Below are 26,765 nucleotides of genomic sequence, written 5' to 3' on the forward strand. Positions count from 1 at the left end.
TCTTAAAGAAAGAATGCTCTCTTCATCATTTTTTGTCCTGCCAACTAACACTGTAGAATTTAAGCTGGACTGTCATGTACATGTATTTTACACTCAGGTCAGGCCTTTTATTTCATGCCCAGCAAAGAACTTTCAAGAACACAATTATTGTCATTGAAGCTTCAAGGGCTTTTCAAAGTTGCTGGACATTATGTAACAGAAAATAGTTAAAATACAAAATAAGAAATAATAATTTAGGTTCATGTTTATGCTCCATATTCCATCCTTATAAAATTCTTTTGACCTGATATGCGCAGAAAATACAGCTCTTGCAAATACCAATATTGCTTACAAAAATTTTGATGTACATGTAAATAATACTTTTTTTTATTTTGGTCTCTGTTTCTTCTCCTCTCTAACTTTTTAAGAAGCAGTGTCCTTATTGAGTTACCTCCTTTCTGTTCATGTTGTCTGGTTTCTTAATAGAAGACATTGAATTGAAAGGTGCTGCCACCATTTCTCTGCATAATTTCATTGCAGTGCATCATTACTATTAGTATTGCTACTTTGTATCAAGTGTATTGTCTGTAGCATCTAGGATTGATACACCATCTTTTGTGTCTTTTTAATGCAATTAATCCCTAAGTTCCTCTTAACCTTTCAAAGCTCATTGTGTTTTGTGTACAGTACCTCTTTTTTGCCCTCTCTCAGTAGCTCATCTCTTCTATGCAGTGTTCTGCTCAGATGACATCTGCTGTCCTGACTGTCCCACTTTCTTGCCTTTTGTGGTAAAATCACTACTGCTACATCTGCATCAATGTGTTTTTTAACTCCTGAAAAAGGACCAACAAAGCCACTTAGTTATAGCTACATGTACTTCAAATGCTGTGTTTTCTTGGGAAGTGCTGATGCAAGTAAACAGTGTAGAATTGAATGCCTTTGAAGTGAATTGAAATGGCGTAAAGGCGCTGTTACACTAGGCAATTTTTCCTTGCAACTTGTCTCACAATTTCATTGCGCCGTTGCAACACAAGTTGCCCGAATCGTTGCCTAGTGTAACATGCCCTGAAATGAACATGGCTCGCAATGTTTTTGGTGCAGTTACCATTGCAAAAAGTAGAACCAACTTCTTCTTCTTGCAAAAATTGCGGCAAGTTCATTTCAGAGCATGTTACACTTGGCAACAATTTGTGCAACTTGTGTCGGAACAAAATTGCGAGACAAGTTGAAAGAAAAATTGCCTTGTGTAACATCGGCTTAAGTCAATAGATAATGTTTTCAATCTTGCTGGTATAACTGATACTGCTGTATTGCATGGTAAAACAGAACTCTGCATTTACACTGTACCCTGCCCTTGGGAAGAGAGGCTTATGATTATTACATACATACTGTACATGTAGATACTTAGTTCAAGATACACAAATAAAAATAAAATTTATAAAAGCATCTTGAAGTTTCAGTTTATCCCAAAGGAAAAAACTTACAATTAACAATTTAAAAATTAGAAGAGGGGGCATCTTTCAAAATCACAACAGCACTAATGGGTCATACATTACAAATACAATGCTATTTTTGCCTTAGCGAAAAAAAAAATCTGTATATTGAAGTCCTCCTAATACAAACGGACTGATTTCTTAACCATAGACCACCTGAGTACCGTTTTCTAACATGGGAAGGGGGCATTAATAGAGAGGGGGGGGGGGGGGGTATAAAGAAGTCTGACCTCCAAATGGGGCACTGATAATGTATTACAAAAGGGGATTAGAAGGGGGAAGAGGGTATCTTGTCAACACCTGACTCTGCATTGAATTAACACTGCATGTATGTAGAGACAACAGAGATCATTCGCCAGTTGAGGGATCTATCTGTCTATCCAGTATTTTACATGTATGTACTTCTTACAGGGTGTGTAGGGGGTAAAAAAAAAATTCCAGCCCTTTGGGCTTTGTATTCTGTGAACAAAAAGAGAGCCCTCTGTTAGATCTAGCAATGATAAATACGTGTAACTACATGTACTATTCAAAACTGACGTTCAATGGGTATAATTACATGATTGTATATTGTGGTTCACAATATTTGATTTTGGTTTGAAACTTTCAAACCGCCCTATTTTTGTTTTCCTTTTCAAGACTCAGATTCAAATTGTAATAACTTGAAGCAAAAGAAAATAAACATTGAACTGCATTGCAACAAACAAATTTATGCCAGAGAAAATACAGTTAGCTACATGTAAATGTAAGTCCTGGCCAGCCAAAGTAATTCAACATTAACTTTTAGTCAAGAGTAATAACATTCATCATCACAGGATTGGTAAAGATACCTTCATTTCCCTCAGCCCCCCCCCCCCCTCCCCCCATACAATGTCATTCAACAGAGTTGAATGTATGGTTATACATGTACAGGATTTTCAGATTTTCAAGTAATTCATTTGGTTGCTTCTTTACTTTACGAAAAAATAATATAATTATAGGTTTACAATTGACCAAAAGGTTTCATGTACCCTTGATCCACATTGTTCTTTCTGTTCTTGCTGGAGTGATGATGTACATCCAATATCAAAATAAATATCTGCAAAGCCCTGAAAAAGAAGCAGATTAATGTAGTTGCTACGTGTATTTGTAAGAAGAAGTATAATACACTGTAAATGAAGCCAAGGTTGTAGCCCTATTTTATTTGGGGGATAGGATAGTTGTTTAGACTGAAACCTTCCTTTGCTATGAAAATGCTGCACCCTCCAAAAATTCAGTTAGGAGACTGTACAATACAGGTGTAGTTGCTTGGAAAAAAATAGGAAGCTGCATGTAGAGGGGAGTGCATATAATTACGTTGTGTAAAATCATAACTTGAGAGTGGGGGAGAGGGGCAGTTGAATGTAAAGTGAATTCATAACAGTTGTGAAATATATAATAAGTACACGATGAAAGTTCTCGGGAAAAAAAATTCCAAGCCTTTAGTAGGAATCGAACCCACGACCTTTCAGTTACTAGTTTAGATGCTCTAGCCACTGTGCTATAGGTGACTCTTGTGGTGAGTATGTTGTAGGTTAAAATGAATCCAGGTTAAAATGATTTCAACCTGGGTTGATTTGTACTTTCCTTTGTTAAGGTTGGGTAATTTACATCTAAAACAAACGAAAATACAAATCAACCTAGGTTGAAATCATTTTAACCTGGGATTCATTTTAACCTTCAACAAGTATGTCACAGGCTTGGGGTCATAAGTCTCAGAACTTTGCATCTCATGAGTACATGAGTACACTGGACGCTAATCATACATGCACATGTAAAAGCACCACACTAATTAATTAACCACATCTCGCAAGCACTGAGACTTATAATCCCAAGCCTGTGACCTGTTGGTAACTTGTCAGTAATCTGTTGGTAACCTGTTGGTAACCTGTCAGTAATCTGTTGGCCAACAGTCGACTGACAGTCAGTGGACGTGAGCTGTTCTTCACAATTACCGAAACATGTATCATTTCCATATTTCATGTGGACGCCTCAAAGGAATGTACGTGAATGCATCAAAGAAGTTGGATTTATAGCTAAAACGTTGCTATTCATTCATTCATTTTCGACTGCATGAAGAGACTAATACTTCATTTAAATAATGTACGCTTTTCAGATAGCTAAGGTACAGTGATGTATTTATTTCAGATGCATTTTCGCACGTGTCGTGAACATGATAACCTTGATTTACTGCGTGGCAATACGGGACCACCCCTTGAAAACCTCTGGCGCTTACACATACGACACAGGTGAAATCTTGGCAAAAATGTCAATAAGCTTATACATTGGTGGATTCCGGGTACATTTATCCAGATTTATCTTGATTTGCATTTTCTTTATGAACGGAAAAATGCACGGAAACGTTTCAACGACTGACAACAACTCAACAAGCACGTGAGATATGCTTGCAGATCGAACAGACTTCGCTTATCACTTTTATATGCGAGTTTTAAAGACAAAAACGAGTAAAATACATACCTGTATATTGGTCACACTATAAAGCCACAGAGCCAGGTTGTTTAGGCCCCTTCTCAGCTGTTTTATGTTGAACCAGAGTTGAACGATGCAACGCTCCACAATGCGACGCCCGTGTGTGCATCGGTGTGAATCGCTGTTTATCGGGTCGTCTATCGGGGTTACAAAAAACTGGTCAGCGGTCGCCTAGATCGTCATGTAGCGGCCTTCCTTCAGTCCCAAGGAACCCCTGGATCGAGGGCAACGAGTCCAAGAATCTCCCTCCTCAGCTCCGCAGCGCACAGAGGTTCGATGGGGTGTTATGTGTAGCCGAAGAAACCCTTCTCTGGCGAGTTTACTGTTCAACAGTGTTGCCGACCGAAGGCCGGTACTAGAGAAAGGGAGGCACTGTTGAACAGTAAACGCGCCAGAGAAGGGTTTCTACGGCTCGGAATGGCAAAAAAACACCACGCGTGACTCAATCAGCATTTCCTTGAAACTTTATTTCAACATATAGGTGAAAGACGACTTTAAATATCTCTACTTAGTAAAAATTTCAACCGATCGTGTCGCGTGAATATAAAGTCTCAAGTTGCAAACAGTCATTACACCACACAAACAGAGGGTGGTCAGGCTGTGCCTTATCTAGGAAGATCGAAGGGATCTGCTCGCAGAGTATCATTGCTGATCCTGTTCTACACAAAGATTCGGCTTCACTTTGGTACTGTTCAGTACAAGTGGCCCTTGCATTATTGAAGTGAATTCAGTTGTCAGTTAGCTGTTCATGTAAGATACCGTTGAATGCAGCCGTAACCCTACAGGGCCACAAATTGTTGCAAAGCTAGATCGAGAGAGAGGGGGAAGCCCCCCTCCCTCCCCCTCCCCTCTCCCCGTATTTCCCACGGATAACGCTACTTGAGATTTTTGTGAGAACAACAGAGGTTCATCTCTTACCCATATCTAAGTTATGAACCCAGTATGTTTAATGAAGTTGGCTTTTTCGTGTTTTCCGTTGTTATTATGGTTTTTCGAGCGAGGCGAAGATCATGGAGATCTCTCCTTTGTTAGTAATGATGGATTTTGAAATGTAGTGGAGAAACAGTGCAGCAACCCATTTTTTTCTTTTTTTTTTTTTATGTCACTCTTTTTTACAATTACAAACACTACAGTTACAAACACTACAAATACTACAGATACTCTGCCTACACAACTGAAAATACAAATCTCACGCTACATTGTACTCAGCAACCCATAGTTGTCGTGGCAAGGTTTCATAGCAAGTACCTCAATTAGCTATGCAGATACCTTCAGGGTACCTTGTTCTCAAGCTGAAAGTTTGATGAAACGGCTTCTCTCCCTTGTCCTTCACAGCGATCATCGTTGTCGTAATACCGTTTAAACGACAACCACAAACTTCCCAAAAATTGAACGCGGTAAAAAAGACACGCATACAAAAGTCGTAACGATGCTTTATTTATGCTTTAAGTTTGGGGATGAGGCTTGAGGGGCTTGCTCTTATTTTTTTTATTTTTTATTTATTTTTTCATTTTTTTGCAATTTCAGCCTGAAAACGTTCTTAAGATCTTCCTAAGTTATCTGTTTCAGTACTTCCATAAGTCAACGCACATGAGACCAGAAACCTGTCAAAAAACGTTATTTGCTATTTAACAATTATTCCACGGGAGCTGGTTGGATATGAGATGATAGATAGCTAACGAGGCGCGATACGCCGAGTTGGCTATAATCATCTCATATCCAACAAGCGTGAGTTGAATAATTGTTTTATCAAAACAACCAAGAAATATTGCTAGATCTTGCTGATTTCGCTTTCCAAGAATAACCAGAAAACAATTTAATGGTCGCTATATCTTGAGCATGGTATATAATGACTCAAACAGCTGTTGCAATAACGTTGTCGGACCAAAGTATAAAACTACAAGGCAAGACCACAAGGTTATGTGAGATTTTTTATGAATAAATTCATCAAAATCAGTTATGCCTCGCCCGTTCAGTGAAGATCTACGATGGCGAGCCATTTGGATCAAAGAAATGTTAGAATATCTTGAAAGTGGATGAGTTGGCAGCTGCTTTGAGAAAGTCTTTAAGCTTGAAGCTTTGATCCCACAACGTTTATTGAAATAGCTGTATACTAAAGCCAATCAAATCCCTGGAATTGCGTTTTACAATGATCCATACAGTTTTTAATAAAATGTTGTATCAAGCTACCTGTGACATGCTTGCGCGACCTATTCTTGTGCTGCGTACAAGATATCGTACCAGTCAACTCTCAGCAGTTTTGGTTAATTGTACTGATCAGACTAAAGTTTCTTTTACCCGTATTCATAATGCTAATTTTAATAAGCGAAAGGTCAAAATAAAAACGTTCTTAACCGACTGACTTTCAGCCTGGGGTATGTTCTTAGTATGTTCCCTTGTTTTGGTTAATCTCAGCATCAACGTTCTTATAAAGATTCTTATATTAAAAAACACAGAAACAAAGAGTGCATGCAGGATGAATGTTACATGTGAAACTTAGCAGATGACGTCCAGCCCTGTCATGTGACACTCGTTACCATATCTCAAACTGACTTTTGTCTTTCTCTTAAAATTACATGAAGTAAACCTTATTTGAACTTAAGCGTAAAAGAAGGGGGGAAATCAGAAAAGTGTACGACCTGAGCGTGAGTCTTTTTTTTCTTTTCTTTTCCTCTTTTTTCTGCTATCAACGAGGACAAGCTGCTATGGATTTTAATTTGCACACGCTAATAATACATATATAATGAGGAATAAATAATTTAAAATGCTCATGTAAACGTAAGCGACAATAAAAAGTATTGCGGAAACACAGGTTCCCCAAGCCCACAAAATAAGAGGTCAATGGAATGATGAGCAATGAGGCAATGTTGCATGCGTGGGTGACCTGTGGAGGTAAAAGATGTAATATAACATCCAATGTCTTCTCGCGTTTTCACTGGACATCTTCGACTTTGCTAAATCTAACTTTTGTTACTGGTTGTGAGAGACAATTACTTAAATAGGTTAGACTTTTTATGGATTTAACATTTTGCTAAAACTTAAGGTGTATGAAAGACGCATAATTGTATGAATTTCAAGAAGACCCGAAATAAATGAGACAAAGAGAAAGTCAATAGTCAAATTGGTAGAATTTGCAGCTTCACCAAGCAAAACTTCCTGGATTATTCAAGTTCAACAATAACAACACTTATCAGAAGAGGAGTAACTCTTTTAGTTTTACCTATTCTCTATGTAAGGCGCAGTTTTCAAGCCCCACATTCGTCCCGCATTTGTCCATATCACTGAGTGCAGTGCTAACTGAAGGCACAATCGACACAGTGGACCTCCTCTTCCTTCCTTCCCAGCCCACGAACAATGGGTGAATCCTACCAAACGCTCTGCGGAAGCTACTCATGCGCCATGCGTACAAGAACTGATTACATGAGGAGTTGATGAGTACCAGCAAGTACTGAAGGTCCCTAAACCAGTGTATAACGTCACAACTGCACGTGCTGCACAAGTTTATGACGTAAATCATGACGCAAGATGGGAAACTGCATACAAAGAAGAAAATTAAAATCCGAAAGAAGCACTTTGTGGCCTTCCTTTCCACGCGAAGACCTCTTCGTTGGCTGTCCTGACCAAGAACAGCTTTCATGCGTTTTTCATGAGCGTTTAGACTACGAACAATTCTAACGAAATAGAAAGCTAACAAGATAAGGGTTAGAATTATTGCTGTATTGGCGTAAATGAAGGCGAAGCTGTAAAATCCAAATGCGAAATAAAGAAAAGGCAGACCTACGGAAATAAGCCAGATTGCGATAGAGGCGGCAATAGCTCTCGTGGAAGACAGCTTTCTTATAGTTGTTGAAGTCAAAGCTAAGTAGCGGTCCGTAGCCAGAGCGGCTATGCTTAGCACCGAAGCTGTAGAAGTCATAAAATATGACATATAAACCAACCAACGTAGTCCCAAGACTTCTTCGTGCATTGCCTCCGAAGTGTGGTACCACACGAACACTGGTTCAGTGACAATTCCAATGAAGGAATCAGCGATAGCCAGATTCAGAATCAAGTAGTTAAACGAAGATGTCAGTTCTCTGTTTGGATCTTTAATGATTGCCCAACAGATAAGCAAATTGCCGGGAACGGTGATAGTACACAAAATGGCCGAAACACAGGCTGTTGTCACAGATGTGGCGAACGGGGCCCAGACATCGTCGCATAGATTGGCCCCGAACTTCATCTCCTTTTTTGAAATACGAACTGAGTAGCAATATTCCGGCAATCTAATCCCGACTAGTTCGTAACGTCTGTCACCTGTTCTCGAGAATGTCACTTGCCGGAAACTTTTGATATCTCTCTTGCTGAATCTTATTTCCTTTATTTGTCGCTTTACACTCAAACTTTCTATTGCGTCATGGTGACGGCGCGCAATTATATCTTCCAGTCACCCTGAAAATGATGAAAGAATTGTTAGCCTGCAAAAGATGGCAATAATAAACTTGGATTTAAAACGAGAAGAATGAAGAGCGGCGAATGTTTGTTTTTGTTGCCGAAGAAACCAATTTCCTTTTTTGCTTTTGTTGACCATAGTAGATAAGATAAACAGGCTCAATGTAGGACCCACCGTTAAAATGATGTCTTCTTTCTAAATTTTACTTGAGGGTTTTTCTTTTAGGATTAGAGCCATTATTTAACGTGCGAAAACTCCAACTGCCTTGTCCAAATATCCAAAGACGGCTGTTCTTCTTCTGCAGTTGTAATATTATTCTTTAAGTGTTTTACAACCACAGAGTGACAAGTTAATTTCCTGTCGAGTTTAGATGAATTTTCGGAGAATCGGAGTTTGCATATATACTGATTAGCAATTATGATTACAGTGCAAAATTTCATATTTTTCTTAGGACTTAGGTTAAGCAAAAATTCATCCGTTAATGGCGTAAATAGGGATTATAAAAGATTCACACGTTACAACTCGTTCAACAAAATGAAATTAAGGAGTAAACGGGATCGAATAAAAATGCACGTCTTCTCTTTTGAACTCAAAAATGACCTCCGAGCTATTATTTTGCTTAAAAAAAATCTCGGAGAGTTTGAAAACGTTACAGAATGTTTATCAAAGAAACTGTTTATTTGAATGCAGCTTGATGCGGTAAACAATTCGAGAGCTTTCAATCATTTAGGTGTCGTAAACAACACTAGGTCTACAAGAAATGTCTAATCATGATTATCTTTTAAAAAGTAAAGGGTGATAGGATACTTTTTGTCGCTTTACAGGAAGTGAGCCGTACCTTCATCAGTTTACTACCACATTGAAATAAACACTGACAAAATTGGTTGCTGCTTATTTGTTATCTCCACTTTCACGTCTCTTGGCAGGTGTCATGAATGTAAAAAGTAATTTGTCGCTAAAAACATTTCAACTGAATTATAGGCTTTGAAATAAAGCAAAAGCCTCAGCCGAAATCAGATATAAATTAACAGTCCATGATCTTAAAACGCCAAACACCCTCTTTCGTTTTGTATGCAGGGTAAGTTTTCTTCGGTTTAGCTAGGGATGAAGCTGATACTTTGTTAGCATTAGCTGTTTACCAGTGCAGCTTCCTATAATTCATAAATGCAAATTTAAGAAAAACATATATAAACAAAAATCAAACTTTGTTTCAATCGCTACACATAATTTAAATGACAGAAAATCAATGAACTATCACAACGCAACTTTAGGAGTTGCGAAAAGAAAGTTTGGAAAAAAATTCAGGCTTGAACGGGATTCGAAGCCAAGACTTCCCGTTAAACCGATGTAAGTTCTACAACCTGAGTTATCAAGTAATTAGGGAGGATGTCAAGGGGAGGGGAGAGGGAACGTTCCTTCTCCCCTTCCCCCAATTCTCCCTTTCTTCCTTCTTCCCTCTCGCTCCCCTCCCTGATTACGCCTGCTTCACAGGAAAAACTGCAATAGCTAGTTCGTATTAACCGAGCGGGCGGTTTGTATCGGAGAATCTTGACCGAGCTCGCCAGTACAGATCTTGAATTTGATCGTTTCCAGTCCTTTTGAGACACGGCCCGTGGCCATATAATAAACTTTTTTAATAAATGCCTGCCTCATTCTAGAGTAAAAATTCTATTGAATTGAGGCAAGTAGGGCTAATAATGATAAAAATAAAAGAATAGTCTACCGGCCATCTTTCATTAGAAAGGTCTTTGCTAGAAACACGTGACTCGCAAAACCTCGCGAGGCCAGGACTAGGTGGATAGTTGATTTCTATCTTGGTTGTACTGCCTGTGAATATTCCAATCTGCGGTTCCTTATTATCAAAAAAATTAAAAAATACTTTATCGGCCACCTTTCATTAGAAAAGTCTTTATTAAAAACAGGTTCATTTGACAGCGCAGCTCCAGAGTTTTTTTTATTAGTTTAGCGGCCATGGTATATGAGCCATTAGTATAATTGCTCAGGTGATTATAGAGATCCTATTGATCTCATTGGTCGAAGAGTGCGCCATATCCTGCTATAATCACCTGGCGCGAGGTTAATATAGCAGGAGCACTAATTGTCAAAATGGCCGTTTAGCGAGTTGATGTTTCTGAGGGAGAAATAAATAAGATGAAAGAAAATGCTATTCCGAAAGGCACTAAAAATGCACTCAGGTCCGGGGTGGCACTTTTCGAAGGCAAGATATGAATGTTTTGCTAATTGTAATAAAAATCTTGTAAACTGCAGTGGGAATGTTGTCGATGTCGATACCAATATAAAATGAAAACAAAAAAAAAAATTAAATTCGCGCAAAATTTTCTTCTGATTTAACAGAATAGTTTCACCAACAAAACGAATTTTAGACAGAATTCGAAAGCATGGACGTAAAAGAGATGAAAAAAGGTCTCTCCAAGTTTACGTTTCAGTGAGGAGAAAAGATCAGTGGTAGTTTTTGAAAACTAGTTTGTTGTCGTTTCGAGCGGCTCTCAACCACCATCTAAAGTCACCGCCTCACAACAAAAAAATTTCATCTGGGATAAACGTGGACTTGTTTAGTGAATCCAATAAAGGACTTAATTCCTACCTGAAGCAGCTTATCTCCGAGGACAATTTAGAAAAGTCCAACCGGCGAAGCCATCATCAAGAAATTGTGCTTCAAAGTGCTAACACGAGTCATCCTCGAGTTGTACACCAAACAGCCTATCTATTTTGGTAAACGGGTCGGAGAAAGCTAACATTCATTTACTGAAGAAGTCAATGCTCTTTCTTATTGTAGCGGCAGACAATTAAGGACCTGCCTGAGGCATGTGCAGTTTATCGATTGACCAGGTGATTTCGATTGAGCATGTGATCGCCAGGCTGCGCGTCTCTGTTTATTAACGCATGACAATTGTTCCATTGCACATAAGCCACACATTGACTTTCAAGTCCTATGCAAGATGTTTGCCTCATGAACCTAGTTTAATGGCCTAAGCTTCCACAAGTCTCCTGTAGCTCAGTGGTAGAGCATCCGAACTAGTAAGGCGGAAGGTCTCAGGTTCGACTCCTGATAGGAGCACTCGTATTTCCTTTTTCCGCGTATGCCAGTGTCACGCACTGAATAATACATCATTCTCAAAATTGACATTTTTCGGGCGGTTCTTGTCTTTCTCTGGTAATCACCTGAGTAATTATACTAAAACAAGTATTTGCCGCAGGCTCAGTAAATATTGATTAAGGTGGCCGAACACAGGTGTCTAGTATACACGTGTTTGTGAACGTTATTTGCAAACTAAGTACTTCTGGGTGCCCGAGATCATGTAAGCCCTGGTCAAACGGCTCATGATAGTCGATGATAATTGATGAAAGTTTTGACTATAATCAGCCATTACAAACCATCAAGCGGGTGGTCAAACGACTCGGAGAAACTTGTGATAAGTGACAATAGATTACCTTGAGCCTCTAGTGTCAGGCATCTGCCGAGTATCAACATTGCAAACAAAACTTCGCAGAGAGGAATTTTTCGCAACGAAAGAAAGCAGCTGCCTTCTTCTTTTTCCTTCAGTTGTTGGAAGAACTAACTGAAACTTAATCTTGGGATCGCTGGTGGAGAAAACAGCTGACCGAAGAACTATCATCAACTATCATGCGCGTGGTCAAACGGGAAAAACTATCATCAACTATCATGAAGAATTAGAACACGCTCAAAGTGAATGATAGTTGATGATAGTCGATGATAGTGCATGATAGCTGGTGGTCAAACGAGCGCGCGGCCTTAACTGGTCTTAACTATCATCGACTATCATCAACTTGATATCATAGACTATCATGCGCCGTTTGACCAGGGCTTTAGCATGATGCAAGAGTAACTAAGAAGGAATGTATTTTTATCGTTACTGTTGAGCTAGGTATCGTTGCCATGGCAACTCAGGGAGCTATTAATCGTCCCCAAATAAAAGGTTTCTTTTATTTTTGGAAAATGCACTTGTTAGATTTGTTTCCGTTTTTTGGCTCCAGAAAAATGAAACTCACAAAATACTGACATAGTGACGCTGCTTTCATGCAATTTTGACAGAGAGATCTCCTATTAATATTGGTTTTGCACTTCAATGTTTTGTGAAGATACCCTCTGTCAGATTTGGATTTGTAAGGCGCGCGCAAACTGTCTTCAGACACCTTAACAAGTAGCCAACGCGCACTTGTGGAATAATTGTTAAATAGCTCAAAAAATGATCAGCTCGCAGTTGGCTTGATAGCTTATCTGTCGCCTTCCCTACGCTTCACAAGACGTAAGTGGAAATCTCTTCAAATCAGAAAATAGTGTAAACGACTCCCATGACACAAAAGTGAATCAGCGAATCAACTCTTCAGTGAACGTTCAAGGACTGAGGAGAATCCATGAATTCCCAACTGCGCGTTTGCTCTGGGATGGAAATGGAAAACCACAAGACTCACTTGTCAATTTAGTTGTCATGCTGTTACCGACGGCTTCAGCTATTACCCGCTCCAAGCGGGTGTTGATTGTTGATTGATTGACTGCAGCATGGATTCCTGCCAAACCGCTCTTGTATAACCCAACTCTTGTCAGTCTTACACACAATCGGACAGTCCTTAGATAAGACCATTCAGATATGATTTATCTGGACTTTGCTAAGGCCTTCGACACTGTCGATCACAGAGTTCTTCTAGCAAAGCTGAGGCTATACGGTGTAAAAGGTCAACTGTTCTGTTGGCTAAAGGACTACCTAACTGAGCGTACACAAAGGGTGGCTCTTGAGGGTGCGATCTCAATTCTTAGGCCCCCCCTGTTGTTCACTCTGTTTATAATGACCTGCCGGAAGAAGTTGCTGACGGCGTGAAGGCTGCACTCTACGCCGACAACACCAAGCTATATTGAAATGTCTCGTCTACACAACACTGTTACCTCATACAAGACACTCTCAAATATGCACGACTGGTCGCAGCGCAAGTATATTAGATTCAACACGTCTAAATGTAAAGCACTAACTGTGACTAGGAAAAAGACCCCGATTGGTTTTGACTACACCCTCTATGGCACAACCGTGACAGGCGTCTCAGAAGAAAAAGATCTTGGTGTCATTTTAACTGGTACGCTCTCTTGGGACTCACACATCCACACTATCACTGCGAAAGCAAACAAGCTTCTTGGTTTGCTCAAACGGACACGTCCCCTGCTCACTGACGTCTCTGTTAGGCGCTCCCTTTCTTTGGTCAAGTCACGGCTGTGTTACGCCACCCAAGTCTGGTCGCCCGCTTACGTTACTCTGAATGCTAAGGTGGAACAGGTGCAGAGACGTGCAGGCAGGTGGATTCTTCCCACGCGCAGAGGCGAAATGTCATACAAGGAGCGGCTGACTATGCTAAAAAAAGCTTATAAGGCGCAAATATCTATATAAATATATTCAAATGCTACACTTACTTCCACTCTCTCTAGATCGCGAACTCAAAAACTTGGCCTTTTTTATAAATGCCTTATTGTCAGTAGTACTGATTTAGATGTTCTGAACTACGTATCTTTTGTTTCCCACGGCGGTACAAGACAAAGTAACTCCTTAATCTATGTAATTCTCTTTGTAAAACATCTACTTTTCAGGCCTCGTACTTTAACAGAACAGTTAAACTTTGGAACAATGTTTGTAAGCTAGCACCCCCAACCAGTTTTTGCTCTCCTAATCCTTTTCAACTTTTTGTCCGCAAATTAATGAGCACTCATCTGTCAGGGGTATATAAACTCAATTACCACTGCACGCGGACGCTAGTCCAAACGTGCCCATGCCACTCTTATTTTTTTTTCTTAACGAATGCTTGAGTATTCATTTTGTTTTAATTCAGTTAGGTCTTAATCCAGGGGCGATGCCTCGCATGGGACGTTCGTCCCGTTGCACCTGCCCCTTTTGAGTCTTGCTTCTTTCTTTTTAATTTATATTATACAGTCATTTCAACTAACGTTGTCGGTTCAAAGCATGAAGCTAAAAGACAAGACCGAAAGTTTACGTGGGATTTTTATGAATAAATTCATCAAAATCAGTCCTGCCGGAAGAAAACAATAGGTTATAATTAGCAGTACAATGACCTGCACGTGCAGGGATGATTTTGATGAAATTATTCATAAAAAATAATCCCACAAAACATTGCGGTCTTGTCTTTTACCTTGATTTTAATCCGACGACGTTAATTGAAATAGCTGTATATTGTAAGAGGAGCAGCCAATAAAGCTGTTAAATTGAATATTAAATTACATTAAATTAAATTAAAGAGAAAGTAAGAAAAGAAAAATGCAATTTGGGGTTGTTGCTGCTGTTGTTGTTGTTGTTGTTGTTTGGAACGCGGGCTTTCTGAATAAGGCTGTCAAGGGTAAGCGTGTATTACGTCGTCGACTTGCATGGGAAGCAATAGGACATTTTCACCATGGCGTCATTTTACTACAACTACCAGAATCCTTCTGGTTTTCCTTTTCTCATGCTAATTAGAGCTATTGTTCTTTGCTGTCCACTGGGATTACAAAATTTACATTTGAAAAGGAAAACGAAATGAATTCTGGTAGTTGTAGTAAAATGACGCCATCATGAAAATGGCCTATTAGTCTCCTTCACAGCCGTCGTTTGGGCTCGTCATGCAATACGCTCCCTCCCCCACCAAGGGAACGCGTTGCGTGACGAGCCAAACGACGGCAGCGAATGACACTAGGGAAGCAATCGGATTGCTGGAAAGTGCATAAAGCACTAATATTCTCACGACGAGGCAAGGCAATCGGCTAGCCCCTCAAGTCCCTCCTAAAAGTTCCTCCTAAGTAACAAAAATAGCATTTAAATTACGCAAAATACTAAAATGAAATTCTGCTTAAATAACCGTTAAGCGGCCAGTCTAACTATTACAGTTATTTTGTAATCCTATCCCCAGGATCTTCTCACTATTCTTACCATTAATATTGAAAATGCCGGCGAAAGCAAACCCTGCAAAATAGCAGGTCAGATGTATCTTCGTTATATCGGAGATGTTCTCCGTCATTTAAAAGTTGATAACAGCCTGGGGACGACATTGGGTAATCTTGTACCCAGATCCCAGGAAGGTTTGGGTACGAGATTGATTTAACTCTACTGAATTTAGGTTACTTGAAGGAAGGGTTAACTTTAAGAGTGAAAGAAATAATAATTAATTTGCTAAATTGCTTCAATTTCAATGAAAATGTCAAACTTTTCTCCGTTGAGGTTATTCAGTCTTCAATAACTAAAAATTTTTCTAGCGTCTTCATTTACCTCGCCTAACCCGTCTGTGACCTTTGTAAGAAGTTTACCAGGATCCAAAGGGATCAGCTCCAATTCATCTGAACGCGTAGCGCTGATAGAAACAATTCCATTAGGACTAAGAGTTGGCACGTTAACTTGAACTTCATACGAAACTGTTTTGCAGAGCACCGCAGAAATTGCTCTCCGAAAGTTGCGACTCTTCCAGGCGTATAAAAACTGGTTTAACGAGCAGTTAACCAGAGGCAGTAAAAACTGCAGGTCTCTCAGCCAGTGAATAAACTTACATTGACACGTGTCACAGAAACTGATGACGTATATCATTACCAGCGATGGGAGCAGACAAAGCACGAAGATTGCTAAAATGGTGTAAAAAGCTCGGTTGAGTTTCCTTTCCATCGACATAGCGTCTAGCTTTACTTGAGTCTGATGAAGCCAGTTCCAGCGAGATATTTGAGCTTTGAGTCTTTGATGAACACGGAGATAAGAGAAGGTTAATATGCTGATGATCACGATGAGCGCAGCGTTTGTAAACACAAACGCGAACAAATAAAAGCCAGTCATGAAGTAAAAACATGGTAGTGTTATAGATATCACCCATATCAGTACTGATATCAGAATCACTGTGTTGTTAGATAAGATTCTCTTGTAGTACGACATCACCGTGAGATATCTGTCCAACATTAAAGCTGCGAGACTTAATATCGATGCTGTGTAAGGTATAAAGAACGACAGGTGGATAATCCAAATATAGTGTATTACCGGGTACCCCATAGCCTCTCTGATGTGGAACATGATGAACAACGGCTCTGTCAACGCACCAACTAGAAGGTCACTTAGAGCCAACTGGAGCACGAAGCAGTTGAACGAATTTTTCAGTTCCTTGTAAGGATCCTTAAGTATCGCAATGCAGAGTAACAAGTTTCCAGGCAGAGTGATCAAACACAGTACTACAGACATAAGCACTGTAAAAACGGAAAGAGAAAATGGCGGCCAAGTTTCATCGCATAAATTCTTGGTAAATGGCATCCTGGCGTGCGGTTCAGTCCATAAGCAACTTCACTGATCTGCTGAAAAAGAGGTTTAGCCAGATGTTCAAAAATATAGTTTCTGGTGCCAAGTTGCTGGTATATATTCTCGTATTATAGCCTGCGTCGCAGGCGCGTGAAAAATATATAGGGCGCTAAAAAAATCGTGGAGCGCGAGGGAGGGAGACACACGAGGGTGAAACTCGCGTGTCTGTCTCTCTCCCGCGCGTGGCTCGTGCGCCCTACATTTTCCATGTGTCTGCTACGCAGGCTAATTGTCATATGAAACAAAGACAGGAGGGAATACAGTGAACACCTCTCTATTACGGATAGTTCACTTGGTCCCTAAAAGACCGAAACCCATATAAAGCCTACTTCTCTAAAACGGACACCTTTATAACATGAACACTTATTCCTGTCCCCTTGGTGTCCGTAATAAAGAGGTACGTTATAGCTTGCTTTTACACGTTAACTCATATTGTCTTACCTCGAGTAACACAATAGTTCCGTTTTCCATATGCGCTTTTATGGAGAGCACATCGCTAAATGCTGATCAAAAGAGGAGAATCGTTGACAATAACGTACCTGCTCTACCCTTTTTTCTAGAAATAGGCAGAAAAGGCGAGGCACACGGTATGGTATTGGGAGAAACATTGCGTCCTCAAAAATTTCTGTCAACTGCTTTTGCCAGAATTAAAACCTTAAGCGAGGACTCGAAAAAGGTAGTAGTAGTAGTAGTAGTAGTAACAGTAGCAACAGCAGCAGCAGCAACAGCAGCAGCGGCAGTAGTAGCAGCAGCAGTAGCAGTAGTGGCAGTAGTAGTAGTCGCAGTAGTAGTAGCAGCAGCAGCAGTAGTAGTAGTAGTAGCAGCAGCAGTAGTAGTAGTAGTAGTAAGTAGTAGTAGTAGTAGTAGCAGCAGCAGCAGTAGTAGAAGTAGTAGCAGTAGTAGCAGTAGTAGTAGCAGTAGCAGCAGCAGCAGCAGTAGTAGTAGCCGCAGCAGTAGTAGTAGCAGTAGTAGCAGCAGTAGTAGTAGCAGTAGTAGCAGCAACAGCAGCAGCAGGAGTAGTAGTAGTAGTAGTAGTAGTAGTAGTAGTAGTAGTAGTAGTAGTAGTAGTAGTAGTAGCAGTATTTAGATAAAAGGTAAATATGATAAAACGGGAGATTGAAAAAAGTTTCTATACAAGAAAGAAAATCAATTAAAGCAAACTGATGACACACTCGGACACCAAGTTATAAAATTTTGACGGCATTTAGTTCGCCGACTTAAAACCATAGCCCCGGTAGAATGGCGGCCTTGGCTTGACCGTTTAGATGCAAAAAAGATAGCCTTACAGACAGGGTGGTCTGGTTGGTTGGGGTTTTGTAAAGAAATGTACGAAACGTTGGTTTTCCCAGGGTAGAGGTATTTGGGTCGCCCGTCCTTACATAATTTCATGTTGGCAGTCAAAGCTTTTATTTATTAACTTGAACCTCAGTTCGAGATAAGTAAAATTCTAGAATGCATGGGAAAAACGGCATATTGAAAAAGTAAAAAAAGACCAACTAAAATGATGAACGCGACGCTCAGCCTGGATTAAGCTAAACCCGAGAATATGTGACGGTATTTTCATTAATTTCTAACTAGCAAAACCTCTGACATTTTCATACATGCAATGCAATGCAATCCGTCACAGAATATAACTTTACTCGTAAGCTCAAAAGGATTTTTCCGAAATTCCGTTTGTTTTCCTTTTACGTTATCTTTACTTAGGAGATATCTTTTTTTCCAAAACTAAGGTTTTTTAAAGCCACATAAATAAATTTAAAAAAAAGAACGAAACCAGGGGCAAACGTTATGTATACGGGTAGAACTTGTTCATAGAGGCAAATTTGACCCTAACTGAATGTCTTCTAACGCACCTCAACCCCAGAGTCAAATCGCGTGTGTTTGGATGAAATTGCGAACGCCGTGTGACTATGTGAAAGAATTTAAGCTTCTGATCTGTAGTTTCCTCTGGTACTGTTTTGCTTGCACTATTTTGTCTTGCGAAACGTGTTTTTTAACCAGTTTAATTTGGACAAACTTGGAAGTGAGCGGGCCGGGAAGCACGTCCCCAGTGTCTGGCTATCAACACGACGTCTGTTTTGAAAACTAGGAGCTTTTTATAGACACCGTTACGCAATATTTATATGATAAAACCATGTTTGCATTAAAAAATAACCAAAACCAAACGGTCATTCGGTCGTTGCGTGAAGCCATGAGTACTGTTTTGCTTACCACTGTTTTCAGACTGTCTAAAGTTGAGTTTACCACGTTTAAATTTTAAACAAACTTAAAAGTGAAAGGGGAGGCACGTACCCCAACCAGCCCAATTCACAAAATGCTTTAATATTAAAATGCTGCCTAGTCCTGTGTTCCCAGCTCGTTTAGTGATCTGTTTGCATGCTTTAGCGGAAAATTTAACTTGCAGAAAGTTTTTAGAATACGGAATCTTATTCCCCGAAAAATTTATTTACAAATTGTTGTTGGTTTTACGCATTTTTAACGACATATTTGCTCCTTCGAAAACGAAAAGAATTCAGTAGTTTTCGGCCAGTGTTAGGAAATTTTGAACAGACATTTTGACGAAGAAAACTTCAGTTTCTCCTTAAAACTACTGTAGCTATAAAATCCATCTTTTCTTAGGCGATAAAGGCTTCCCGAACAGATATCCAAACGGCAAAGAACCGTTGGGTGGCCCCTGGAGAGCTTTTTATAGACGACGTTGTGCAATGTTTCATGTGATATACTAATACCATGTTTGTCTGAAAATAACCCAAAACAAACAAAGCACTCATTCGGTCGTTGCGTGAATCATATTGAATCTGCCATCGAAAAACCGGCTGCCCTAAGTCGCTCTCTTTCCTTGCCATTATACCTAACTCACAGTTTTAATCACCGGCAAAAGCCAAAATAAAGAGGCAGATGTCTGGCGTGAGCTGAAATTTCGGAAAATCAAACCCTTGAAAGGCTAAAGGATCCCGGGGAGCATAGGATGGGTGATGAAATTCGCTGAATGATAGATTGCTAAATCACTGCACACAGTAGCAAAAACGTTATTTTGTCTAAACATTTGAAACACTAATTTCAACATCATTTACTGCGAAGCAATAACAAGGGTTTTTATGATCTATTCAATCAAATAAGATTTTGTTCCCCGGGATCATTAGAGAGATTAACTAAACGAGAAGAACTCAGTCGTAAGTTTCAAATTTGCTTATTCCTCGCCAACTTCACGCTATTCAATTCGCTCGTATGCCTGGTCTCTTGTTTTGCCGCTGTAAACCAAAACTATATAATACGCGCTCTGTGTATTTACATACACAGAAAGTAAGATTTGTCATTTCGGCCTCCATAGTAATGAGATTCGTACTGTTTTATCGTAGGAAATTCACGTAATTCGGCTATGACCTTGTAATTATAAACCGACATAAGCTTACATTTTGTTAATTGTTTGTGATCATAAGGCTTACCTGCAGATACACGGCTACTTGATGATATGCTCCAGTTTGTTCGTATCATGACAAATTCCCATCTTTCTTGCCGTTCAAGAGTCGATTTCTCACGGTCTCAAGATGTCGATTTAAATCCGGCAACAGTCAGTGGGATATAGTGTGTCGCAAACAATCTGGAATATGTTGAACTAATATTGACACGTCCAGGTTAAGTGTGTCCTGAAGCTAAGTACGCGCATTGGCGCGTTTTTATATCATGCTCGGAAACGTATAAACGAACCTTATTTAAGACAGGAGCTAGATATGGTACCAACTAAGAACGTAAACGAAAGGGATAGTACAAACATTTAGAAAGTAAACGTACGCGTAAAATGTGCTGAATATTCCCGGGTGAATAATATAATCTAAATCACAGACGGCTGCTGTCGTCACGAAAACATTCTTCCCTAATCCCCCCTCCCCCCCCCCCCCTCTAGCCCGAAATTGTGTCAACAGGACGTGGTCGCTAAGCCAGAAGTGTGGCTGCTTTACCTAATTACGCGGGATGCCCTGAGGGGGCATACCGTGTCTAAAAACGGGACGATTTCTTTTTCTTCGTCGTAGCTACAATTCGGTACATTAATTTATTCATTAAACTCACCCCTCCCCTACTCGGGATGTATTGTTCTGATTGTCTTCAACAGAAGCAGGCCAATCAAAATCCATTCTTGTCGCTTACATCGCGAGGGAGGGGACCCACTCACCCCTACCTGTGTGACGTCAACGCATCATTTGATCTATTTATTATAAAGAGATTAAATTTGGCACCATATTGTTAACATGTTCTGGACTCAAGTGTGCCGTTTTCAAACGGAAATTTCACCATTTTGAAGCGGTGAATCGAAAGAAACAACTTCTAAGAAGCACTCGACACCTAAAACGGTGGAAATTGGAGAGTTCCTGGCGAAGGAATCGTGCTTTCTTTGACAGTCTTAGACCACAACGCGAGACTGAGAAGAGGTCATTGAGAAGCTTACGTTATCGCAATGGAATTCCCGCAATTTCCCTTGAAACTTAGTAGCGTTACACAAGGGAAACAACGTAACGCGATCGTCGTGACTCAAACTATTCCATTAGCAAGGAAAGATTTATCAATCGGCGAAGCATACAGTTGGAATAAATGAATCAGCCCCAGCATCACGCGTAATGCCAGTGTAGCAGGCACCTTGTTTTATTTTCATTATTTTAACCTGAAGATTTGAACCGTTGCGGTTCAATTATCGATCAGGCTACGAGAAATTCGAAAATGTTTCATGTTCTTGATGAAAAGTTTCTCCCCAATTTCTTAACGATTGGCAACAACCTCCTTTGCAAATGGAATGACTCCAAACAGGAGCCCATTTCCAAATAATTAATAATTTGAACTTCCATACTTCCATAACAAACTCTAATATATATATTTTTCACAGTATGATGATACATGCATAGCATGGAACCGGCTAATGAGCTGTATGGGTTAACCTATTCAGTATTGAGTATAGCAGGCCATAACTAAACTTGAGCAGTGATCTCATCGTGCGCTTGGGTAACCTGTGCTGAAAACAAGCTCAGTAGTCCTGTGGGAGAAAGACATAACAGACATACTCAATTCAACGTGACACAACAATCTCCGCTCGTCTCTGCTCTGTACTTGGTAACGGTTGAAAGACTGTTAAGCCGACGGAATGTACTAGAGCCCGACTGAAAAATTATTCCGACAAACGTACACAGAACTGATGAATACCCTAAAGGGGATCCTGGTTGAGAGCAACATTGTTTACTGTCTGGTGAGATTTGAAACGTGACTTCAAGGAATCCTAGCTAGCTGATTACCAGTTTCTACGATTTGCAGGTAAACCATGTCTGACAGGGTAGATAAATAATTCAGTAAGTATTGTAATTCGATTTCTCGTAATTGTTTATGTTTAAATTCTCGATGGTTATCGGATAAAGTTTGTGGTGAGAAATTCTCAAGAAGAGACTGAAACCTTTCAAACTTTATGTAATAAATTTTGGTGCACAAGTTTCTAATCTGCACTGGTTACCGAATACGTGAATGCCCTCTTCTTGTTTATAGTAATCTTAAGCGAGCTTAGCGCCAAGCCGTTCGAACTCGCATGCTTGACACTATACGAAATTTCCAGCCTCAATCGAAAAACTAATAGGCTAATAGCATCGAAGAAAATAACTGCGCAATAGCTTATTCTTCGTGGTTTATTAGGATTTCATTGATCCGAAGAAAGATCAAAATTAAAAAAAAAGCAGGGCACAAAACGTACTGAATTGAAATTTCACTCAGGAATGGAACGAACCTTTTCGTCTGTTGGTTTCGAACTTCACGTGTGTTTGGCACCTGTCCAGGTGTACATCAACTTTTCTTTATTCAGTACCACAGATGAAAAGCGACTGCGAGAAACGGAACTGTCAGTTGGTGGTTCTTTTTATGCATATTTAGTCGTTCAGTGAAGCATGATATAATCTCAAGAGTAATTATCAGTACATTGTCTGCTAGGATGCAATATCGCCCATAAAATTAAACGATTGTTTTAGAAATGATCCGTTCATCAACATGTTGACGCAAAGACGTTTTGGACTGATAGTGCTACAAGTTGAGCCATGCTGGTTTGGGCGCTTGTAACTCTCAAAAAGCCTGGAAACGAAAGAACCAATTTATAGAGGAATCAGTAAGTAGAGACTTGTCGATTGTAACGTTATCAAGAAAGGCATAATCAGCAGAGACAAGTACAACAAATGACCGAAAACGTTAAATTATTTTGATCGGTGGAGATCAGTAGAACTACTTCGGTTAAGCGGAAGTTGAGGATTGCGACCATGTTAAGCTGAATTAATAGAAAATCAAGGAATACTTTCCTGCGATGTCGAAATATTCTTGGCTCATGGAATTTACCATTTTTTTTTTCTAATTTCGAAATCGGAGCTCAAAAAGGGTTTAAAATAGGCGACATGTCAAGTGGGTACCATAGATATGCACACCTTATTGAGAGCACGTTTTTGCAACTGCTGTCTTCGACTTTGATTTATTTGACTTTGCTGCTGTGTTTTTGTTGTGGATGTTGATGATCGTAATCATGCTGGTTTACCATTCTCACCGCCAAAACAACCACTCACTATCTTAGCGGATCGATCGACTTTTTAAGCCACGGGAGGCAAAATTTAGCCTAGGCAGGAAGTCGTAAGACAGTAAGGAAAACAAAGTAAAACGTCGCCGAAGGGGGGGAGGGTGGGTAAAAATATACTGCTAGCCGAGCCAGAGGGCGTAACTTGGCAAAAGACGCAAAAAGAACCAGAATAATTTACTTAAATAGGCAACCGGGATCCCTAGAGGGTCGCACGGTAATGAACTATTCACAGAGGGTGTTTTAAACAGGTAAAAAATACCGCACGGCTGATTTAGTGATTATTTTTACAGTGAGAATAGGCCTTATCACGGTTTTCGACGAATAGGGAACTTAAGCACCAGACGTTTTCTACGGGGCGACGGCAACCGGAACTCAAATTTACTTCCGATTCACGTTTCCCGCCGACATGGTCAGCCGTCGCGACTCGGCGCCGACTTTGTTTTGCTTATTTTGACGTCGCTTGTAAAACGTGAGTTTCGCCTTTATGATTTTCGTTCCTTTATATCATTTTGCCCTCAATTTTTTGTACTTATCGATGCTTAAAATATTATTCTATCGTTTTGGCGCTTGTACGGGCGCTTATCAAGTATTTGCAGTCATTTTTTGAACTTTTAAGCCTCTAGCGTGGAGATGGCTATCAAAAAACAACCTGTAATGGAATCATATGACCACGACATTCTCCTGTTGCGTGAAATGATTGCTAGCGAATTGTTTCAGTTCAAGAAAGGCAGTCCAGACCGTGACAAATTCTGGGAGTCAACCCAGAGAAGATTGAACAGGCTCGATAAGACTCTGAACTCTGCCAAAAATTCGGTTTCGTTGATGTCTTCAAGATCAAATCTTGCGTGCGAACTGTGCGGAAAATCTGGGTTCTTAGAACGGCAGCTCTTCCACAAGACCAAGAATTCTTCATCAGAAATTATTTTACCATCATATGCTAGTAACAGCATCTCTCTTGGTTCACGAAAAGACATTTTTCACAGAGGTTTTCGCAAGCTTTCAAGGCAGTTTTCGAAAGGGTTGCCGTCGCAAAAACACCTCTTTGCTTAAGGTTGAATTTTGGCGGGAACGACGGCGCCCTCTTACCCAGACTGGCTCGTTTGTAGACGTCGCCGTCGCCGTCGCCCCGAAAACGTCCGGTGCTTAAGTTCCCTTTTGACGAGTAGGCAAACACGCTTGAAATAACAGTGTTTGTATGGAAATCCGATATCAAATAATTTTCATAAAACATCGCTTCTTTAAAAAATTCATGAATTGGAAACTTTTGGCACTAGGAAAAGGATTTTAAGAAAAAAATTGGAGGGATGTAGCTGTGCCAGAAAGCGTCCAGTCGTGTTTTGAACTTTCCATACATTTGTCTGTATTTTTTTCCCGCGAACTATTTTTAGTAGCAGTTCACGGCTGGTTCGCTTACAGACAAATGTATGGAAAGTTCAAAACTCGACTGGACGCTTTCTGGCACAGCTACATCCCTCTAATTTTTTTTCTTAAAATCCTTTTCCTAGTGCCAAAACTTTCCAATTCATGAATTTTTCAGAAGCGCTGTTTTTTGAAAATTATTTGACATCGGATTTCCATACAAACACTGTTATTTCAAGCGTGTTTGCCTACTCGTCAAAATGGCGTCGAAAATCGTGATAAGGCCTATACTGCTGCTGTTGTCGTTATTGTTCAGTAAATGCATATTATGAGGACATTATCAGGCGTCGGTTCTACTTTGGTTCTCTTGGGTACTTTTCAGAAATGATCATTCGGTAATGTTTGTAAAACACAAATGTGTCCATCCATGTGTTAATTGCTATTTAATTTGTTAGAAAAAAAACTAACATAAGTTATTCTGCTTATAGACACCGATGAAAACTCTGTAGAATTCAAAGATTTACCAAGCCAACAACAACGAATTAGGTAAAAGAAACGATCTTCCAAGAACCATTAAACGTTAACACGACTCAAGGGAGGTCTCTTGTACGACTCTATAAATCTGAAAAGATATATTTCAGTGGATCGTTTGTGAGCTATACACGCTTGCTATATCTCTAAAAGGCGCACAATATCAAGTTACGGGATGATACCACTAAGAAGATGATTTTCGTGAAAGATTTATGCGAAGGTGTGCATGCGCCATTTTCCGTCTCAGTGACAACGTCAGTTGTTTCCATGGTGTTGTGCCTCGTTACTGTGCCTGGTAACATTCTGATCTGCATTGCCATCATAAAGGATCCTTTCCACGAGTTATCAACTTCATTCAACTACTTCATTCTCCAACTGGCTTTGAGCGACGCTATCGTTGGAATCTTAACCGAACCTGCCTTTGTCGTTTGGCACATCCGCGAGGCTCTCGACTATGGCGTCATGGAAACAATATGGGTTGTTCATCTGTCATATTTTATCTCGTGTACAGCCTCGCTTCTCAGTCTTTCAGCTCTAACTCTGGACAGATATCTCACTGTAGTATCCATCAGAAGAAAGCTTTCCCCTCGATCCGTGGTTTATATCTCCGGGGTGATATGGCTTTTATCGCTGTCACTACCATGCATCTACTTTATCACTGGATTTTACCTACTGGCGTTCATATTTGCCAACACTGCTGTTATCGCCACGTTCGTGATAGTGACATTTTCGTATTGTCGCATCTATCACAAACTCAGAGCGCAAATCTCCCGATGGAGTTCATTTCAGCAAGGTCACTTCGCTACAAAAGCAATTAACATGGAAAAGAAACTTACAAAGGCTTTTCAGTTAATCATAACGTTTTTCGTTTTATGTTTAATACCATCGTGCGTTATGATTTATATTGTGAATTTCTGCAGCAAAGAGTGCAACTGCACCCTTGTCCACTGGTTACGTGATCTTCAGTTTCTGCTGACTTTGGTGAACTGCGCAGTGAACCAGTTTTTGTATGCTTGGAGAATGCCCACCTTCCGTAAAGCGATAGTTGCCATCTTCTCTAAATCGTCAGCTGTAGAACGCTGTGAAATGCAGCGATCACCTAACAGATTAACTGTATCTGGAAATCACAGGAGAAGGGTAGAAAGAGTCAACTTTTCAACCATAAGAACGTATAGATGTACTTCTGATTGTGGTGCTGGTATGAGTAGGTTTGAAGATCAATTGCCACAAAGCTATATAACGAGTGTCTAGCCTCATTTTCCTTGGGCATACTTACTGCTTACTTACTTAACTCATCGCTTCTAGGGAAGAAGACAGCCACTTTCCTTTTTCATGCTTAGACTGATTAGCTGAATGTCAATCAATCAATCAATCAATCAATCAATCAATCAATCAATCAACCTTTATAGAAGATAAGAAGCTTAAAGTCTGTGGAATCGTCGAAGATTGAAGAACAAGGTAAAGCATACTAGGTAGATTGTATCTACAACGGGAATATAAAATATTTGCCATGGCAACAAAGGGTAAGTGTAACTCGGCTT

General features: G+C 40.0%; 3 protein-coding genes and 1 long non-coding RNA gene across 11 annotated transcripts in view; 1 reads left to right on the plus strand and 3 right to left on the minus strand.

Moving 5' to 3' along the window:
- Positions 1 to 4,089, minus strand: part of LOC146474891 (uncharacterized) — a 49,609-nt gene extending 45,520 nt beyond the window's left edge. For both annotated transcript variants that reach the window (XR_014866093.1, XR_014866092.1), the window contains exons 1-3: positions 3,966 to 4,089; positions 2,480 to 2,557; positions 670 to 812 (exon numbers count right to left, since the gene is read on the minus strand). This is a non-coding gene — a long non-coding RNA (uncharacterized LOC146474891). The remainder of the gene's footprint in view (positions 1 to 669; positions 813 to 2,479; positions 2,558 to 3,965) is intronic.
- A 1,001-nt stretch (positions 4,090 to 5,090) lies between these two features.
- On the minus strand, positions 5,091 to 8,204 carry LOC146474895 (histamine H2 receptor-like). Its single transcript, XM_085116644.1, has 2 exons — positions 7,198 to 8,204; positions 5,091 to 6,861 (listed from the first exon to the last, which is right to left on the minus strand). The coding sequence occupies exon 1, from the start codon at positions 8,197 to 8,199 to the stop codon at positions 7,198 to 7,200; it is 1,002 nt and encodes a 333-aa protein (XP_084972770.1). The 5' UTR covers positions 8,200 to 8,204; the 3' UTR covers positions 5,091 to 6,861.
- A 93-nt stretch (positions 8,205 to 8,297) lies between these two features.
- Positions 8,298 to 20,551, minus strand: LOC146474896 (histamine H2 receptor-like). 5 transcript variants are annotated; one of them, XM_085116643.1, is made up of 3 exons: positions 20,195 to 20,551; positions 15,625 to 16,744; positions 8,298 to 8,408 (listed from the first exon to the last, which is right to left on the minus strand). In XM_085116643.1, exon 2 carries the CDS (start codon positions 16,701 to 16,703, stop codon positions 15,651 to 15,653), a length of 1,053 nt encoding a protein of 350 aa, XP_084972769.1. In that variant the 5' UTR covers positions 16,704 to 16,744; positions 20,195 to 20,551; the 3' UTR covers positions 8,298 to 8,408; positions 15,625 to 15,650. The 5 variants fall into 5 exon arrangements, 4 of the variants coding, with proteins under 4 accessions (XP_084972769.1, XP_084972767.1, XP_084972766.1 ...); XR_014866086.1 differs by lacking the exon at positions 8,298 to 8,408 and adding an exon at positions 12,446 to 15,006 and having other exon boundaries at positions 15,076 to 16,744; XM_085116641.1 differs by lacking the exon at positions 8,298 to 8,408 and having other exon boundaries at positions 12,446 to 16,741.
- A 1,221-nt stretch (positions 20,552 to 21,772) lies between these two features.
- Positions 21,773 to 26,536, plus strand: LOC146474897 (adenosine receptor A3-like). 3 transcript variants are annotated; one of them, XM_085116282.1, is made up of 2 exons: positions 21,773 to 22,081; positions 25,182 to 26,536. In XM_085116282.1, exon 2 carries the CDS (start codon positions 25,417 to 25,419, stop codon positions 26,473 to 26,475), a length of 1,059 nt encoding a protein of 352 aa, XP_084972408.1. In that variant the 5' UTR covers positions 21,773 to 22,081; positions 25,182 to 25,416; the 3' UTR covers positions 26,476 to 26,536. The 3 variants fall into 3 exon arrangements, with proteins under 3 accessions (XP_084972408.1, XP_084972407.1, XP_084972409.1); XM_085116281.1 differs by having other exon boundaries at positions 21,773 to 22,046; XM_085116283.1 differs by lacking the exon at positions 21,773 to 22,081 and adding an exon at positions 22,655 to 22,878.
- The last annotated feature ends 229 nt before the right edge of the window (positions 26,537 to 26,765 follow it).

This window comes from Pavona decussata, unplaced genomic scaffold (genome assembly GCF_977016875.1).
Source record: "Pavona decussata unplaced genomic scaffold, jaPavDecu1.1 SCAFFOLD_87, whole genome shotgun sequence".
NCBI lineage: Eukaryota > Metazoa > Cnidaria > Anthozoa > Scleractinia > Agariciidae > Pavona > Pavona decussata.

What these genes read in the sequence shown, in the direction of transcription:
- LOC146474895 (XM_085116644.1), bottom strand. Translation starts at nt 8,199, where the DNA reads ATGAAGTTCGGGGCCAATCTATGCGACGATGTCTGGGCCCCGTTCGCC.
- LOC146474896 (XM_085116643.1), bottom strand. Translation starts at nt 16,703, where the DNA reads ATGCCATTTACCAAGAATTTATGCGATGAAACTTGGCCGCCATTTTCT.
- LOC146474897 (XM_085116282.1), top strand. Translation starts at nt 25,417, where the DNA reads ATGATTTTCGTGAAAGATTTATGCGAAGGTGTGCATGCGCCATTTTCC.